The sequence below is a fragment of the Triturus cristatus genome, chromosome 4_2 (genome assembly GCF_964204655.1).
Source record: "Triturus cristatus chromosome 4_2, aTriCri1.1, whole genome shotgun sequence".
Taxonomy (NCBI): Eukaryota; Metazoa; Chordata; class Amphibia; order Caudata; family Salamandridae; genus Triturus; species Triturus cristatus.
This window is the reverse complement of record NC_140586.1, coordinates 266,324,110-266,344,453: the sequence shown is the minus strand read 5'-3', so window position 1 is coordinate 266,344,453 and position 20,344 is coordinate 266,324,110. Positions and strand designations below refer to the sequence as shown.

Below are 20,344 nucleotides of genomic sequence, written 5' to 3'. Positions count from 1 at the left end.
TCCTGCCACCAGATGCAATTCATTTCCCAGAATGCATCTATGGGCATCCTGGGACTAACTATGACCATCCTCTAGGTCACCGCTCCATTGCACTCCAGGGATGCCAGGGCCATAGGGCGGAAAAAGTCCTGCACATAAATCTAAGTTACCCTACAATCCTGGCCGGCATACTGCTCAGGGGAAATTAGCCTTCAACTATCATGGCTCTAACACAGCCCCTGAGACTTTTAAAGCTAGTGTGAAGTCAATAACTTTGAGATTTTCTTGAGAGAAAAAGGCAATGAGCAAACACAACAGTACTTCAAATGGATTGGCAGATTAGCTGGAGATGGAAGTCCAAAAATATAAGATCTATAGAACAGGCAAGAAAAGGAATGAATATATACTAACCAACAGTAGGGGAGGGATTGTTCAAGCAGTGTGTAAGACAAAGATACATTTGAAATATTCTTTAGCTGTTCAGTGGCTTCCTCAGTTTGCATTGCAAAATGCCAAGGATGTCTATAAATCCATGTCTCTATTCTACCTCAATTGAATTAGCCTTTCTTTACAGAACATGAATGCTTATGCTCTGTGAATTCTCTCCTAGACATTTGGAGCACCATTCATTTATGGTGTCATATGATACCTTCACCACTTATACTTAGGCCATTTACATGTGGTCTGGAGTAGAATCTTGACAAGGAGGATACTGCTCTGAACCATTAGGGGAGCCGAGGGATGGGAGGGCTGCTCTAATTTTAACTCCCAACCCTCGATGAGAAGCAGTCAAAGGACACTACCAGCTTTTAGTCATCGTCCCCAACCCCTACATCCACCCAATCCTCACAAAGGCCCAATAATGTTACAGCAGACACCCTAGCTGTATGAGGATGGAGTGCCGCTGAATCATCTAGAGTGAGTGATGAGAGTGGTGTGGGGCTGATGAGATTGAATGAGATACTGGAGGATAGAAATAGGCACAAATCATATGGGGCAAAGCCCATAGGAGGTTAGACCTTCCCCCAGCAGCTAGCCCCCATATGTTATCATCTTGGAAATACCCTGGAACTGGGCAAAACCCAGACAGAGTCCACAGAGCAATTAATGTCCAAAGCCTTACACTGGATGACCAAGTACAATAAAGGGGTCATTATCTTTCTAGACATATTATTATGGCTAGGAGAGTTCCTTGGTTGCATGGATGGGACTTGCCCCTAAAATGGCTAGTGGGGATTTTATAGTGGTCAACCAAAAATAATTGCCACTTGGTGGGGAATCTGCTGATCACACTACCTAACTATCCCTCATCTGGCACCCAGATTTACCCACTCCCATTGGGCTTTTTCCACAAACCCTTAAGGACATATGTAAGGGCACAGGGCTTGGGCAGTTTCATAACCTACCCCACCACACACCAGCCTACTACAGAAATAGATAGTGCTCCAATATATATATAAGAAACCAATTTGCCTCACTGGAAGGTCTTAAAGCATGTGATTGTCGGGGAGAAGATTGTACGGCCCCACCAGTATGTAGAAGCTACGTTATTAACTCGTAGAAGATCCTAAACATAACTAAGAAGGGTAATGTCACTCTGAAAATAATTACTTGGAACATAGCGGGCTTAAGGTTGAAGTTGACTGATCTAGATTGGGTTAGGTACGTAGACGCCTACGATCTGGGAAACAAGTACAAACCATATAGGCCGTTTTTGTTCTTTTCATGCTTTAGCAATTTCATTGAGAGTGGGCAGAGCAAGAGGGGACATCCAAACTTTGATTAGAAACACATTAAGTCTCAAAGATATTGGATTTTATAACGAGTCCACATATTGGCACAGTTTGGCGTGCAAAGGAGATAGGGTAAAAGATTTGCTAAAAAAATATTAATTACTATAACAATAATTTTGGTGGCAATATGTCATGATTGGCAGATTCACTCAAGCATGCAATTGCGTCTATTGCTATAGCACATAGTTTTAATATCCTATGGGTGGGAGATTTTAATGCCCATAGTTGCGATGAGATGGTCAAACTGGTGTGTGGCTTGATTGATGAGGAGGGGGAAGTACCACCGCATTTCCTGCATAATGACTATGGTAATGCCCTCAACAGACTGCTCATAATAAGAAACCTGGAAATAATTAATGAGCCGGTGCCCAAACGGGATCCTTAGTGAAAACATTTGGCACTACAGAGGCTAGTAGTGTAGTGAGAGCATTTGAGATCTTATTGGGTGAAGTAAGAACTAACTTGACCCAGTCAGAGTCTCCCGATAGTACACCAACAGTCTGCTGGTTTGATGTGGTTTGCACGAAGACATTAGAAAAATTACATTTAGCCCTTAGGATCGGCTGAGAGATAAAGACCTAGTTAGGAACTCATGATATCAATATAAAGAAGCACAGAACGATAGACTTAAAACCCTAAAGGTGGAGACGTGGGATAACCTCGTCAGGCAGCCATCTGAAAAAACTCTAGGGAATTCTGGTCTGTAATTAACTCCCCATTCTTGAAATATGGTACAGACCCTAACTTAGACACCCATGTGGATGAAGACACATGGGTGGCCCACTTTTGTAAAATATTCAGATTGCGACCCGAGGCTCGGGAACCTCCAGAATGTCAGAGCTAAAAGATTATATTTCCTCAGAAACGGCTGAGGTCAGACATGGGCTAGCGCAGTGCAGTTCTGCTAAAGCCCCGGGCCCAGATGGGGCACCCATAGATTTTTCTTTTTGAAAATTCCAACCTTTAGGTGCCATTATTGACCAATGTTTTTAACTCTATATCTAAGGTGGGGCCTCTAGACTCCTAGAAAACGACAATTATAATCTTCATTTACAAAAAATTGATGTCACTGCAAAAAAACTACAAACCTATATCCCTTTTAGATTGGACAGATAAATTGATGAGGCGATAATTATTGAATAGATTAGAGGTGTGGGCCAAGGAGAGGAATATCCTAATACCTGTACAGTACGGTTTTAAGTGGAGAGGGACACTGGATCAATGCCTAAATATGAGCAGGATAATAGAAAAATATACGGTGGTCAAAAAAGTTACATTCTATATGTCTTTTTTTGATTTATCAGCAGCCTTTGACTGCGTCTCCCATTCCAACTATGGAGAGGTATGGAAGAGATGGGCATGGAGGAAACAACAATAACCTTCATCCGACAACTGTACTCTCAAGCTACAGCTTGTGTCCAGTATGTAAATCATGGGGAATGTATGAGGCAGTTACACATTTGAAGGGGAGACAGACAAGGGTACATTCTTGCGCTCTTCCTGTTCTCAATTTATGCAAATGGTGTGGAAGCAGCCTCATTAGGATCCCCCTCTAGACATTACCCTGGTGGACTTGGCACGTGTCCCAAGACTCATCTATGCAGACAATGCAGTGCTAATAGCCCGGATCGGGTTGGCGCTGAAGAAACTCATAGAGGAGTATGCAAAATTTATGAAAAACCTAGACCTTCAGGTTAATGAAGAAAAATCCTTTATATTAGTAACAGAACAGCGGCCGAAGAAACTCCCATTCTTCCGCTGGCCGCAAACTGGAATTGATGGAAACCTTTTCCTATCTAGTGGTCTTGTTCGACAAAATGCACACATGGGATCATATGGTAGACAACAGAGGTATTCTATTGGAAAAAAGCATTGTGGCCATATTTACCTTCATTAAAAAGCTGGGGCCCGGCTAGAGGCAATACAAAATATCTACATGGCCAAAGCCATCTCCATAGCCACATATGGGGAGGAGTATGGGGCATGGCGTATGTAGCTGGTCTCTAACGTATTGAGGATATCTTCCTCAAAAAGCTGGTAGCCCTCCACAGAAGCTGATCAAACTTTAATTGTCACAATGAGCTGGACATAGCATATATAACAGGTTCTTCACTGTTAGCCCCCATATTATTGTGGCACTCAGTGTGGAGAAGGGAGACTGTAAACCTAACCCAGCACATTATGAGGGATTGCTTAAACCTTCATCATGTGCACATGTTTGCATGGCTACAATATGTAAAAAATACTTTGAGCGCTATCAGATTGCAGGCTCTGTGTGACAACTCTGCTAACTGATTGACAATCTCTAAAAAAAGAATAAAACGGTTATTTTTAAGAATGATGAAGAGAGAGATAGGAAAATATTTGTAACAAACCTATGATGAAAATATATCTGATGACTCCTGCGATGACTTTCAATGTAAATTCATACTTAACCTTTGTGTTAAATTCCTACATCAATTTATTCTAGTAAGTGTCCAACTAAATCACATTCTGATTATGATGGGCTATCTCACTGGAACCTATATTCTATTCAAGCCTTGTCAGCCTGCCCGTACAATGGAACATCTCTCCAAACAGACTTGCATATCATCTTTTTTGCCAAATTTTATTTGACCTAGAGGAAAAGATTCAGTCTCCCCCTCATGCACAAATATAAATTCAGGCAATGCCGTCCAGCATTATATTTTTTACAAATGTTGGAGGATCTGTTTGTATGTCACTGTTTATCATCCTTCCTATGGCTCTCACTAAAGCACAGAAGATCCCAACCACAGGTCTGAGGGAGAAGTACTAATCTCTATAATGTTCATTGTGATAGCAATCCGACCCCTGCACTCACTTGCATATTCTCTCTTTATATTAACTCATAAGGATTTTATGTTTCTATTGCCCTTTTCATCTAATATATCATAGAGTACCTATTTTTAATCTAATATGAATGGTTTTACTGTACATTTGTTGTTGAAATGCACTGGATATTAGGAGAAATCCTAGAAAATAAGACAGATTTGTGGAAATTATTATTAATTACGTAGGAGCGCTTAGCAGACCTTTATCTGAGGTTTTTGCCCTCCTATATTTTGCAATGTTGTCATTTGGACCCTATAAAGTGGGGAAGAGCGAGACAGGATAGTGTTTTTTATTAATTACTTAGTATGCACTGACACTTTGGGAACCAAATTGCATTTTATTGTATTGCTTTTATTATTGTACTTTTATGCTCTTTACTTTTTTAGATCGAATAAAGTGCTGATGGGGATTACTCATCCCAAATAAAAACAAAACTGTTTAGACATGATTTTATATACAATATGTTAGAAATGAGGGTTTATAGTTGGCAGAGATATGCACCTTGACCAAGTCCTTCTTTTCAGGGTAAGGAGATTACACTTCTAAAATAACCCCTGCTCACTCCCTTGGTAGCTTTGCACGAGCAGTCTCTTGTTCCTGGGACAGCAGAGACCGCTTCGCTTCACGAGTAAGGAACACGATTACCAGTCATGACTTTCAGCATGAAAAAGCCCTAGGCCGATGGGCCAAATGAGCAAAACATGTGTTGGCTGTCATTTGTTCTATGCATGAAAATATTAATAAACACAGCGTGTTAGAAACCTACCAATGAACTTTGGAAATCATTCTTCCTACAAAATACTAATAAAGAAGGCACAGCCCTCCACCCACTACCTAAACGTGTACCCTGCAATGGCTCTTGGGTGTAGCCATTTGTGAGGCATGTGCCAATGCAAATATTGGGCCCTGACAACTGTAGCATAAAAGCCCAGGCTCCTCCACCCATCCCTGTAACCTGGCACGAGCAGTCAGCCTGAGCTCAGAGGTAGTGTGTAAAGCATTTGCACAAAACACACAGTAATACAGTGAAAGCGCTACAATAGGACACCACACCAGTTTTAGAACAATAACCAATATTTATCAGTGTAAAACAAGACCAAAATGATAAAAATCCAACATACAATTGGCCCACAAACCCAGGGTCGGTACCCTGTGGCTGGCTAGGAGACGTGGTGGGCTCTCCCACACCTTGTTCTCCCCTCTGGGGTCTGTACCCTCCACTGCGAAGAAGTACCCCCAGACTCCAGAACTGTCTGGACACCTATGGCAAGTGTCCTGCACCGTTCTCCCACCCGTCTGGGGTACTATCCTGCAACTGTTTACTCAGCTAAGGCTCTGTACCCTTAGGCTGAATAGGAGACTGAAGTGGGCTCTCCTACCCCCTGTCTTCCCTGCAGGGCTCCTGTACTTTCCAAAGGATAGAGGTACCCCCAACCTTTTGAATTGTCAGGACAGCTGGGCCAGCAATCCTGCACAATTCTCCCACCAGTTCAGGGGTGCTATCCTACAACTAGTCTCCTGGCGCAGTCTGTATGCTCAGGCTGGGCCAAGGCTAGGGAAAAGGTTTTACTCCCCCACCACTCTCTCTGGGGCTTCACACTCTCACCTGGAGGGGCACACCTAAAAAGACAAAACACAAAACAGTGGGGACACTGCTAGCAGTCGCCCCCTCTTCTAGGTCAGGGAAGAAAACCTGAACCTGGCCTTTCAACCTAGGGTCTGTACCCTTATTTTGGACCTGTGCCTGACAAGCCAGGACTTCTGGGGAAGTACAACCACCTTCCCCAGGGGAAGCACTTCCTGGAAGCGTTGGGTGAGAGTCTGCCTGGTACGCAGATCTCCAAACCTCTGCCCTCCAACAGTGCATGCAGACCCCCCAGGCCAGAAGTGGCCTCACCAGGGTTAGGCCTGGGGTGCTCTGACCCCAGAGCTGGAAACCCCTGATCCACTGGTCCTCCCACTGGGGACTGTCTCCCCCCTCACCCCTTTCTCTGGACTTATGTAACCTATCACTGGAGTGGTACTGCCAGACAGTAGAACTGGTGGGATGCTGGGGACAGCTGCCCCCCACAGCTCTCCTGAACTTCCTCAGTGCATGGCCTTCTGGTACAGACTAGGCCTCCTTCCTAGTGTTCTCCCTGGGAACTATAAAGGTTCTGGGAATGGGTTTTTGGGCAACTTAGGCCTCCGCCCACCCCTACCCTTCCACCTCCTCTAAGAAGGGACATGGGACCATCTACCCTTCCCCTGGGACCTATCTGAGCTACTGCAAATATCTCCCACCTCTCTGGCTCCAGGGAAACCTGAGCCACACCCTGTAGGATCACCCCCAGATGCTTCTTCAGACGCTCTAGACTCCACCAAAAGGTCTGCCTCCAGTGCAAGCGCCCTGGGGTCAGAGAACTCACACTTCGCTGGGAGTTGGCATAGCTCTGGAAGCCAGGGACTAAAATATGCTTTCCAGCATCCAAATTGCACAGCCCCTCACATGTATTAACATACAACTATTCACCTCCCCATCCAGTGCCTTACAAAAGTACCCCACATCACCCTCCTGAGACTGGTGAGACAGTGTCTGACTGTTTCTATCACTCAACCCACACTTTTCTGGGAAGTCTCCATACTCGCATACCAGGGCTTCTACCATGGAGGAACCCCTCTCCCTGGCCCTCCCATCTAAAGTCAGTAGAGTGTCCCTCCCATCACTAGGAATATAATCCCTGCACCAGTTCCCCAACTCACCTCAGGGAACCTGCGCACCACTGGAGCTACCTCATAAACCTGAACCCCCTGGTGTATGTCAACCCTCTTCTTGACGTAGGGCACCATGTCTCTGGGTGTGTGTACGTCCCCTTCTTCAGCACTGGACCTAAAAATAATTCTGCCACCATATGAGCTGGACTCATCCCGCATGGCTTCCAACTCCAGCCCAGCCAAGCTAAGTTCATAAGCAACACACATTTCCTTTTGCTTGGCTAAGGCTCTCATGGACTCAGCCCTCTTGAGTTCCTCATCAAGGTCTCTCAACCTCTGATCATGAGCGAAAATCCTCCCTTCTCCTCGAGAATCAGTTTTTCCTTCCATGTTACCCTCTCAGGCTCACTGCCCTGATTTTCTGAGACATGGACCTTCTCAGAATCATCTGATGGTGTTGCTTGCCAGAGATTATCCTCAGAGATAAACAGGACTGACTCAAGATCCTTCCTTGATCTCCTCTTCACAGGCAACCCCCTCTCCTTGGAGAAAACCCTCAGCTCCCCCATACTATAAATATACAAGTATCAGTGGTTAACTTCCATTCTGTCAAGGCCTCGCAGGTGCAACAACTAACCAGGGAATACAAGAAGGAAAAAGAGTAAGTGGTATGTAGTGGTCTATCATATGGTAGTAGTGTACACCAATCACTGTAGGTTAAGCACAAAAGCAAGTCCTATCCAACCACTGACAACCAATGTTAGAAATGGGGGTCTCTAATTGGCAGAGGTATGCACCTCAACCAAGTAGGAACCCTTCCTTCTAGTCAGGGTAAAGAGGATACACTTCTAAAATAACCCTTGCTCACCCCCTTGGTAGCTTGGCAGGAGTAGTAAGGCTTATCTCAGAGGCAAAGTGTAAAGTATTTGCACATGACACACAGTAATACAGTGAAAACACTACAAAAGGACACCACACCAGTTTTAGAAAAATATCCAATATTTATCTGTGTAAAACAAGACCATAACGATAAAAATCCAACATACAGTTATCAAGATACGATCCAGGGCTATCACGGCGTGATGAACAAACAAACCCAACAACTCAGGTTAGACCACAAGGTCGTGGGCCAGCTATGGTGTCGGGAAGACCCACAAATAGGACCATGGAAATGAAGGGTGTAGTGGACATAGCGATGAGCTCCGAAGAGCCGGAGTCGGCAGGTATCGGTTCCGGAGGTCGGTGCAGGAGTCATCTGGCCCTTGAAGTCACACGCGTGCAGATCAAACTCGATGAGGTTGAAATCAGGAGTGCCTGCGTCGATGGGCATCGGGATTGCAGTGCAAAGTGAAGCAATGCGGCATGCAGTGCCCTCAGGCCGTGGTGCAGGCAGCAGCTTGGTAATGGCGTTCAGCGGTGTCGGTGAGACCAGGGCTGCCCATTGGGGTGCAGGCAGTTCATGGTGCAAGCAGTGGTGGCTTCATTGCTGAAGTGCTGTAAGCGACCGGGAGTGGATGGTGTCTGTATCAGTGTGCCAAGGCTGCGTTGTGGGATGGGTGGTGCATTGAGTAACTTATGAGCAATGCCCCCAAGCCATGGTGGAGGCAGCAGCGTTGATGTTGGAGTTTAATGTCGTCATTGGGGATACCACGATGGCGATGTGACGTGAGGCGGTGTGAATTATAGTGCCCTCAGGTCATGTGCAAGCAGCGACTCAGTGGCGGCGGCGGGCGGTGGTGAGACCAGGGTTGCGGTGCGAATCGGGCGGTGTTCTCTACAGTGCCAACAGGTCACAAAGCCGGCTGCAGCATCGTTGACAGTATCGGGTTGCTTTTTATTCTGCAGCAGCTGAAACCAGTTCCAGATGTGGGTACCCAGAGGATGGTGAAGTCTTCGGTGTAACTCCCACCACAGAAACTAACCTTATGATATAGGTGGTCCTTCACCGAGGAATAACTCTAGCTACTCTGTTCATCCGATATTTATGGACCCATCTCACGTTCACCAAAGAATCCTCTAATGGCAAATGAGCCCATACTAGGGCTGTGATTCAAGCATTAGCAGGAAACTGAGAAGAAAAAAAAAAGGGAAAGGGGTCCAATGCTATAAATCCCTACAGGTTACATTTTAAAAGCTTTATTCCTTGGTTGAGGAGGGATGGTTAAAAAGCAGATGGACAATACTAGCCCTGTTAAGGTGTTCATTGTCCAATTAAAAGCAATCAGGTCTGTTTAGTCAATCAGGTCGACATGTTTCAGCCCTCAAAATGCCCCCTATAGGGGTCGCGGGCTTTCTTCAGGACCAAATTAAACTCTATATGTCCCTACAGTGCTTCCTTATTACATGTGTGCTAATTTACATGCATACAATTCCAGGTTGGCCCTTTGTCCATTCCGGGTCCTTCTGTGCCAAGAGGAAACTATCCCGTAAAGCTAAATCATGTGCCTCATGTAAGTGTGGAGTAGGGAGTCCTGTAGTCACACCTTTGTCAAGGATCTTCCTCGTCAAATCACCTACAGTGTATCCACATCCTCCTCCCGATGCTGAAGTCTTTGGTGTGCCTGAGACTTCCAACAGAGGGCAAGCTCTACTTCAAGCCTTTGGAGAAACTTTAACAGAAGGATTCAGAAGCAGCAACTGCAGGCCAACCCAACAAATCAAACAACAGAAAAGGGGCATAACTCCTCCTGGCAGCTCTTCCAGCTCTTCTTCTTGGGAAGGTCCTTAGTCCAGAAGAGTTCTAAAGTTCTTGGGTCAGGCCCCAATATTTATACCACTTTTCCCTTTGAGGTTTTTGGAAGAAAGTCTCTTGGCTCAGTAAAAAACAGTTCTTTCCTTTCTGGTCCAGCTTCACTATAGGATCTGGAGACAGCATTGTGCATAGCAGACACAGCCTATTCAGGTGCTAGTGAAAACTCCTCCCACCGCTCTAAATGCAGAAAGGTCAATTCAACCTGGCACCCAGGAAAGGCAGGACCTACCTTAACCCCCTAGCGACTGTCTAAAGTGAATGTACATCCCCAGCTCCTGTCACTTTAAAACCAGATGGTGAATACACAAACAGGCAGAGGCACGCAGGCTGGTTAAAGAAGAAATTGCTCACTTTCTAAAAGTCGAATTTTCAAACACACAATTTAAAAACACTTTCACTAAAAGGTGCGTTATTAAATTCTGAGTTCAGACTCCAAATCTCTAGCTGTTCCCAACGGAAAGTTACACTTGTAAAAGCATTACAAGGCAGCTATGAAAGAGCTAGCCCTTGCAAAAGTGAAAAATGAAATGCACAGTATTTCACTATCAGGACATGAAACACATCACTACATGTCCTACCTTTCACATAAGCTACGTTCTGCCCTGGGGTACATTGGGCCTACCTAGGGGTGTATTACATGTTAGCAAAGGGAAGAATGGGGCTTGGCAGGTGGGTGCACTTGCCAGGTCGACATGGCAGTTAAAACTGAGTGCAGACACTGTAGTGGGAGGTCTGAGACACCTTTATATTTATTCATTTTTACAGAGTTTTATATAGCGTACACTTGACCCAAAGGTATCGGGTATCAGAGCGCTTTACACGAGCACCAGTTGCGTACATGAGGACGCAAACATTTTTGTTAGGCAAAGGCTCTTGTGTGGTTGGTACAACCAGTACTGCAGGCCCACTAGTAGCATTTGACTTACAGACCCTGGGCACACACACTGCACTGTACTAGGAACTTATTAGTAAATCAAATGTGCGAGTCATGGATATAACAATTAGTAAGACGATTTACAGGGACAGCACATGCACTTTAGCACTGAATAGTAGTGGTAAGGTGCCAGAGTCCTAAAACTAATGAAAAATAGGTCGAAAACAGGAGGTCAAAAAGCAAAACGTCTGGGGATAAACCCACTAACGATGCCATGTCTAACACATTAATGTGATTTCAGCAGAAGGTAGAAGAAGTAATGTCATTAGCTATATGCCACCCCCACCTAATTATGATCTCGTGAATCAACATTGCATAACCTTTTCATCTAATCTCATTACAGAGCATATATTTCTATCATCTTTGAGCCTAATAACAGAATTGAACGTGACATCATTAACTGTAAAAACTGCTATTATCATCAGTTAATAAATTAAAACACATTTTTATTTTAAGCAGATAAACGTTGCTTAAGTTGCCAAGCATATGATAAGATGCTCCCATGATGCTCTTGGGGTGCAGCCTTGATATGGTAGGAGCACAGCAATCATACAAGGCTAGATGCAACCATCATAAACCGAACGTGAGCACATAACACCAAACAAAACTTTAAATCCTCAAGTACACCATTGTATGACAAATAGTCAATTTCAAACTCACAAGCATAGACAGAGCTTCAATGCCCAGTCTCACTTTCAAAGGCGTAGGCAAAACAATGATATGCCTCATCACAACCACCACACATGTACATCTGCACATTCATGAGTTTACATTCACCCTCAAATGATCTACAGCTGTGTGCAATACCTGCATATTATACCTCTATATAGATCTCTAAAACCCAGATATAGCTATCTATGCCGGTAAACAGTTCTGTACACAGGTATAGCCACTTATGCACAGGAATCGCCTCAAATGCCTGAGCGCGATCAGAAGCCTAAATCAGCCAGGTTTTACCTCCTACTCCCCAGAATATCCTATGGATTCTGAGCAGTAAGGCCTGCAGGAGTCTGAGAGAGTGACAGGCAGAGTAGGCATTAGTGTAGCCCTTCCACAGCATTGCAAACTTTCCCCCCACAAACTCCGGTACAGGTAGCACTGCTGAGGTCGAGAGCTTTTCCAGTGCATTCCAATATGGAATGGTAGTAGGATCTGCAGGGCCAGGGCCAGGGGAAGAGGAGCTCTCAATAGTAGGTCTGTTTTCATTTTGAAGCGACTTCAGCACAGGTACAACAGAAGAAGCTGAAGCTCTTGAGGCATGTCCCACATCTCTATTTGAAGTTGATGAGCTGAGGGTCCTGAGAATGAGAATTCAGAAAGTAAACATTGGTCTAGGAGAGACCTGTCTGATTTCTGTCCTTGCCACTGCCCTTGCGATCTGTGAACCTGAAGTCACAGTTGTAATAAAAGGGTTACCATCAGTTGAATCATAGTTACTAGTTCTATTCTCCGGTGGCCCAAAAGGTATCCCTGCAACAATCTCTACCAGAGGGGGAAATACAGCCGATTGATTTGCAGGGCGATGCGATGCGATGCTTTTCAACATTAGAAACTTACCACCCTTGGACTTGAAGGCAGAGCAGAGAACCCCAGCCTCTTCCGTCACTCTCTCCGCCAGGGACTTCTTTCCCAGACCAAAATCTCTCAGAGTAGAGAGCGAGAACCTCCTGATATCCTTCCATGTCTGGCCATATCTCGCCATCACCACTCCTGTAGATTTGAAACATAAACACAATAGTCAATTTACAAGCAGTCAGTCCTTTCAGGGTACATTAGAATTCTGCACTGTCCCCTGTGTGATAATGAAATAAAATAACTTCTAGGAGAATCAAGGAAAATAATGTATGGAAACATAATGTTAAGAAGGCATCTTCAATCACCAGAGGGACACAGGTAAAGAAGTACTGCAGTTCTTTATTCATTAAGTTATCCTGCATGGAAAGCGATGCTCACCCTAGGCCACCCAGTCATCAACTGTCTAGTTCAGAATCCAGCATTCCTAGGTCGAACGTGGAATGCACTGAACACAGTGCTCCACACTCCACGCTGAGAGAGACCTTAACCAAACATACCTTAGAGAAGATTACAACACATCCTCTTCTCTTACACAAATAGGTGAAAACAAAAGATGAGAGAAAGAAAGAAAGAAGTAAATAAACATTCTGATATGCTTTTCTAAAATTACATGGTACAGATAATAAGGTTGTCACTTAAACACTATAGAGGAGAACCTAAGGATACCAATAATCAAAACATAAAATTTGAACATCAATTACATATATAATCTTTCAAATAAAATGGAGGATGACGTCCTCTTACATGCCTCACTTCCTTTGCAACAGGAACTAATGATTCAGCCTCATTTGAAGAGACAGAAGCATCACCACCCCCTTGCCTTCCTACATGGGTGGAACTCCTGGCATGAGGACTGCTCAACAAATCAGGGTCAGACATAGATAAGAAGATGTTACTAGAACCAGTGTCTTGACATTCCATTCTGACATTGTCACTAACACTACCTTTCTGGTACAGAGCCACACGTCTATAATTCCACCTGTCTCCATTATCTAAAACAACACCATAGGGTAAAGTGTGTTTGACTTTGTAAGGACCTAAACATTTAGAAAAACGTGCACCTGGTCTACCACTGCGTATCTTCACCAAATCACCAGAGGAGATATGTTTCTCAGATTTCTTCTTAGTGCACCCTCCTTGTTGAGAAGAGAAGAAAGAACTACTACTGGGGGTGGAATCCCTCAACACAATTTCTTTAATCCATGTGGGAACAAGTTTGGTGTTGGGAAGTCTACCACACATCATTTCAAACGGTGTCTTGCCTGTCACTCCATGCACACTCGAGCGATATGCCCAAAGCATTTCAGACACTAACCAATTAACCTCTTTCCCACTAGACATGACCATTTGAATGGTACCTTTGATGAGACGGTTTGCCCTCTCAACCATTCCATTGCCTTGTGGATTGTAAAGAGAGGTGCGAACATGTTTGATGCCAAAGGACCCCAAAAATTTCTGCATCTCATCAGACGTCAGCTGAGTACCATTATCCGTTATCAATATTGAGGGTATACCTTCCTCCCTACAAATTTCCTTTAAAGTGTTGATGGTAGTTGATGTAGTAATATCTTTCAGAAACTTAACTATCAACCACTTTGTATGAACATCAGCCACTACCAAACCAAAACGTAAACTCTCCTTCAAATCATTCATGGGTCCAATAAAGTCTAAGCAAATGCTATGCCATGGTTGACCTGGATCAGTTATGTGTCCCATGGAAGCTTGGACCCCCACTTTCAAACGTTTGTCACTTTCCCTACATATCTCACACTGTGCAACCCAAGAATCTACATCAGAGTCCATACCGGGCCACCACCAATTCACCCTCAACCTTTTTTTTGCTCTTGTTTGGCCTAAATGCCCTTCATGAGCCAGGCTGATTAGATTGTGTCTTAATGCCACAGATGGAATAAACAATTCCCCTCGCATGATTACTACATCTCCACATACAGATAGTTTGTCCAGAATCTTAACATACGGTCTAGTGGAAGGAGAGACTGAGCTTTCTCTTCTACTACCTAACAGAATTAAACGTTTTAGCTCTAACATAGAATTATCTAATGACATTTCTCTGATCCAATCTGCTTTTGTAATGGCTTGAGATTCACACACACTCAATACATCTTGTACTGATGCTACAGCTCCTTCACTTTGTTTCTTTAAAACAGCAGTTTTATCAACAGTCTCCCAATCAAGAGACAATCTCGATAAGCAGTCGGCTTGTACATTTTTCCAACCTTGAATGTAAACTATGTCATAGCAATACTCCTGAAGACGAGAAGCTAATCTAGCCAACCTTGCTGAACACTTATTTGTACCTCCTGGTAACAACACCTTGATAAGGGGTTTGTGGTCTGACTTCAGTGTGAATTTGGAACCCCATAAATAAGTTCTAAAGTATTCACAACCCCAAGCAGCCGCCAATGTTTCGCATTCTATCACCGAATAATTTTTTTCGGAATTGGTCAATGTTCTAGATGCAAATGCCACTGTTTTTTCATGACCATTATGCAACTGAGCCAAAACCGCTCCAAGACCAGTGGCACTGGCATCTACAGTGTGTACTGATTGGCGTTTAATGTTAAAAGGAGTGAGAATACCTGCTTCACAAATATTTTTCTTAATATCCTCAAAGCATGTTTGATGAGACGTGCCCCAGACAAAGGCGACACCTTTCTTTAAGAGAGATCTCATTGCAACAGTTTTGGTAGAAAAATCCTTAACAAACTTTGAGTAATACTCTATAAGTCCTAAGAAGGATCTCAGCTTGTCCTTATCAGAGGGAATGGGTTCCAAGCGAATAGCATCTAAAAGATTTTGTTTGGGTTTTACTCCAAGATCAGAAATTTCATACCCTAGATAGTCAACTTTATCAACAAAAATGTTGCATTTCTCCCGTCTAAGAGTTAAACCAGAGTCTCTTATTTTGAGTAAAGCTTCTATAAGTGCATAATTATGTTGATCAATAGTGTCCCCAAAAATAAGGATATCGTCTTGAAAGAAAACAATGTTTTTAACATCCTTAAACAGTACATTCATCATCCTCTGAAAAATGCTAGCAGCCGAAGAAAGGCCAAACGCCATCCTAGTACACTGAAAAATGCCATCCATGGTGATAAAGGCTGTGAGTGGCTTGGACTCATTATGTAATTTAATCTGATGATAAGCGTTTTTTAAATCTAATTTCGAAAAGTACTTACCACCACACAAAGCCAGAATCAACTCATTGATATTCGGTAGAGGAAAGGTGTCTACAACTACATTTTGATTAAGTGAACCTAAGGTCAATGCAAAATCTAAATTTCCCATCCAATTTTTCGGTGATAACTACCGGAGAAACCCACATGGAGCTCTCCACAGGTTCTATTACCCCAGAAGTAACCATATCTTTAAACATTTCTTTAACTGCTTCCCTGGCTACTAAGGGTGTCCTGCGCACCTTATGTTGTACAGGAATAGCATTGGATTTTAGAATTATTTTATGCACATATCCTTTAAAACAGCCTAGTTCATCTCTAAATACATCTTTCACTTCCTCTAAAATTTTTCCTAAAGATGTATTTTCAATCACCATCACCTGAGTAGGAGCCCTGGGATTAACTATGATCGAAAGATCATATTGATGCATCCACCCCAGGATGGGTGGTCCCTCAGTGGCAACATATACCTTTCCTTGTATGGATCTGCCATCAAATTCTATTGTGGAATTCATGTATCCCAACAAATTTATTGTTTCACCTTGATAACCCCCAGGATTAATATCTTTGGGTAGTAACACAACATCCGTCCATGACATATCATATATGTCTTTTGGAATGATCGTGTACATGGACCCACAGTCCACCATCAATTGCACTGGTTTCCCATTTATCAAAAAATCTCCCTTAGGGCTATTCTTCCTACCTATTTGGTCATCAATGCTTAAAACGCTATCAGCGGGATCATCTACACTAACCCTGGGCGTAGTTGGCGAAGTAGCACTTCGCGAAGCTACGCAAAGTGCACTTCGCACTACACGAGCTATGCGTAGCACTTCGCGAACTGCGTAGTACCTTGTTCGCACTGTGCCAGATGTCGTTTTCAATGATTGCACAGTGCAGACAAGCAACCGGCACTGTGCAATCATTGAAAATGGCATCTTGCACAGTGCGAGCTGTAGTTTTCTGCTGCTCGAGTAGATTTTTACTCGAGCGGCAGCTTTCTCAACGCGAACTGGTAGTTTCTCATCGCGAGCGGTCGCGAACATACGCGACCACTCGCAATGAGAAACCTGACCTCCTCGCGTTGGGAATCTCGCCGGGAGGTTTATTTTCCATGCTCGCGATCGCCAACTTGATGTTGCTGATCGCGAAAAACGAAAAAGTCTCGCCGGGATGTCATTTTGCTTGCTCGCGGTCGCCAACTTGACATTGAGGACCGCGAGCAAGCAAAAAATGACCGCAGCACTACGCAACACTACGCTACGTGTGTTCGCACTGTGCTACGTGCAGTTCGCGTAGCGCGAACTTCGCAAACTACGCGAGCGTAGCGTAGTGCTTTGCCCAGGCTTAATCTACACTTAAAATGTTATCCTCCTGCTGAGTGGGTGTATTGATTATACAAGAAGAAACCGTGTCATGAGAAAAGGTATTAGTTACCTTCAATTGTGGCCACTCTCTGTTTAAAAGATTGCCTGCACATATTGGCAAAGTGGCCCTTACGTCCACATTTCTTGCAACCTTTCCCTATTGCAGGGCATCTACTGTAATCCGCATTATGAAATGAACTGCCACATCTATAACATGATCTGATTTGTTGTCTACCTCTTTGTGGAGTTTTACCTGACCTAAATACAGCTGCAACATCTGAATCATCTCTAGACACACTTGATACACTATCCGAGATATTTTCTTGTTTTTTGGTCAGCTCACGCATACAATATTGAGACTGTTCAAGAACTTTCGCAATATCTATAGCGTCTTTCAAAGAGGGATTCTTTGCAGCCCAAAGTCGCTCCTGTGTTTTCTTGCATTTGCCCTGTACTATTAACTGGTCACGAACAAGTTCGTCTGTCATTGCTCCAAATTTGCACTTTAGGGATAGTTCACGAAGTTTGGATACAAAGTCATCAACTGATTGATTTTCTTCTTGTTTATGCGTATAAAAATGATACCGATTCATGACTATATTGATTTCTTTGGCAAACCTTGTTTCGAGACGTTTCTTAGCTTCTAAGTACACATCTTCAATGGCATTCCCATTAGGTAACGTAGCAAGTGGAAGGTATTTAAAAATTCGTTGACCTTCTTTGCCCAAATTGTTTAACAAAAGCGCCTTTTTCCTTGCAGCACTAAACTTGGAACCATCAAGAGCGTCAATATAATTTTCAAACATGGGCAGCCAATCTTCCCATTCAATAGATAGAGGTCCTGAAGATGCTAAGAAGATGGGAGGTGAAAGAATTGAGCTTTGTGATTCCATTGCTGCTGTGACTGTGTAAACTCAATGAGATTAATGAATGAGCAAAAGAATGAAAAGCTCTGAGCACACACACACACACACTTCGCTGCTTAAAATAAGGAAAGCGCTACAATTTATCAATTTGAATGTTCACCAAAGCAGTGTGTACCTTAAATCGGTGAACAGTCCTAAGAATATGCGTTGACAGAACGAGTGACCAATCTGTGTAGGATACGAAAGTACAATGCAGTATCAATACTTGAAGCGAAGCACTGAAAGTACTTTGTTAAGATGGCCGCCGACGTCGTAATGACGTGCTATCTGAAGGGAGTGGAGCTTGTTTTGAAGACGTGAGCAACGTGCGTGACTTCCTTCTTTTTAAAGTCAGTAGGACACAGGATCGCAGGAGACTGTGACGTCGGGCGGAATCTCACGCGCTGTTGTGCGCGTGTGTAAGCAGTGGCTCGAGCGTCGGCATCACGTCCAAGAACCAACCGTCAATCATCCCACTGGAAACTAGGGATTTTCGCCATTTACACATGCCCCACTACCTGAAGAGGAGGAATTGAAGTTCCAATTACAGCGTTGTGTTCATACGGACAGCAATCCGCTTCGAAGTTTCACACCGCGTGGGTCTTGAGCCGCTACCACTGCAGGAACGCTGGCCAACTCGTCGCCAGTGTTAAGAAGGCATCTTCAATCACCAGAGGGACACAGGTAAAGAAGTACTGCAGTTCTTTATTCATTAAGTTATCCTGCATGGAAAGCGATGCTCACCCTAGGCCAGCCAGTCATCAGCTGCCTAGTTCAGAATCCAGCACTCCTAGGTCGAACGTGGAATGCACTGAACACAGTGCACCACACTCCACGCTGAGAGAGACCTTAACCAAACATACCTTAGAGAAGATTACAACACATAAATATGTAAATCATACAAAATTGATAAACTGCATCTTAGTGTCATCATGGGCATTAGTGAGGCTTTGAAAAAGCTAGTCGCAGGTAATTGTTGACAAGAGAGATGATCAAAGATTTAAAAAGACTGAAAAAGGGCAGATGCTCTGTACGTTCACGGTGCCTAGAAATTAATATTTTGTAGGTTTGAGTTTGATGTAAGATGAGGGATGGAATAATGAGTATTATCCTGATAGCACAAATCTGTGTAAAATTGTCAAAACTCTTCCCCTGCAAACAAGATATGCGCACTGAAATGGAGGTGTGGTCACATGAGGACAACTTGCATTTCCTTGTCCTTTTATCGTAAATAACAGCCCTGAATCGTCGCAGGGAAAAGAACTCATGAATTTAAATCTTCCTGTAATATCAAAGTTGCATGCATTTGTAAATGTATATAAAATACTTTGTCGATAAGGCTCAGTACCCTAAGAGATGCATGAACCAGTTTGTTGTACGATTAATGGCAATCTATCTGATACAGCAGCCCATTACCGAGAAATAAAGCGGGCCAGGGCACAACATATGCATGTCATCAGTCTCTCAAATACAGCCTGAGGACAAAAGACGCCAGAGTGACAATGACAGGGGAATTATTTCTTAGTATAAAAGGGATTAAGAGGAGACAAGATAGTGTTCGACTCTCACAGCCATCAGAGCTAATGTGTTACTGCTCTCTCGTGCGCATATTCCCTCACACATTAATAGCACCCACCACTCGTTAGTATTATGGATTGATGAGACGTTTCCGCGGTTCAAGCTTCCATTGTTACTCTTTGACTGTGGCCAGGGCGGGAACCATAATCCTCTCTGCTTCCTACATATTGGGCCACCTTGCAGTGGGCCTCCTAGCAGGGCATGTTGACAAGTACTTATGGTGCTGGACTCCGGAGTATCAGCTGAGTGGGGTAAAGCTCGACAAAACCTGGGCAGGATTCTGATCATCTGGAAGACAGGGAGGAAGGGATTTGTTGTAGGGTCTGTGGGTGATCCAGAACCTTGCTCGAGCACGGTGATAGCGCTACACACCTCAGATTAAGCTGAGACCCTCGTGACGCTACGAGCTCCCAGAGTGACAAAATCAATAGTCTTTATCCACTAAGGGGCTTATTTACAAGCCCCTTGTGCCGATTTTGCGTCATTTTTAACATGGGAAAAATGACGCAAAAGTGGCGCAAGGGGCTTGTAAATAAGCCCCTAAATCTCCTCTAATTCTGGGAAGGCAATGCCTCTTCCTTTGCCACCTAAGGGCCATATCAGCATCGGCCAGCGATAATTATCGCTGGCCGTGCTTAGCGATAATTTTCTTATCACTGGCTATCTCTGCTTTTTATCGCCCTGGTAGCGCGTTATCATCAACGCGCTGCTCCA

At 43.9% G+C, this 20,344-nt stretch overlaps 1 protein-coding gene across 1 annotated transcript in view; it reads right to left on the bottom strand.

Moving 5' to 3' along the window:
* LOC146833604 (cytochrome P450 2D15-like) overlaps positions 1 to 20,344 on the bottom strand; it is a 355,595-nt gene that overhangs the window by 296,022 nt on the left and 39,229 nt on the right. The window contains exon 3 of the mRNA XM_085601483.1: positions 12,563 to 12,715. Within this exon, the coding sequence (XP_085457609.1) occupies positions 12,563 to 12,715 (153 nt within the window). The remainder of the gene's footprint in view (positions 1 to 12,562; positions 12,716 to 20,344) is intronic.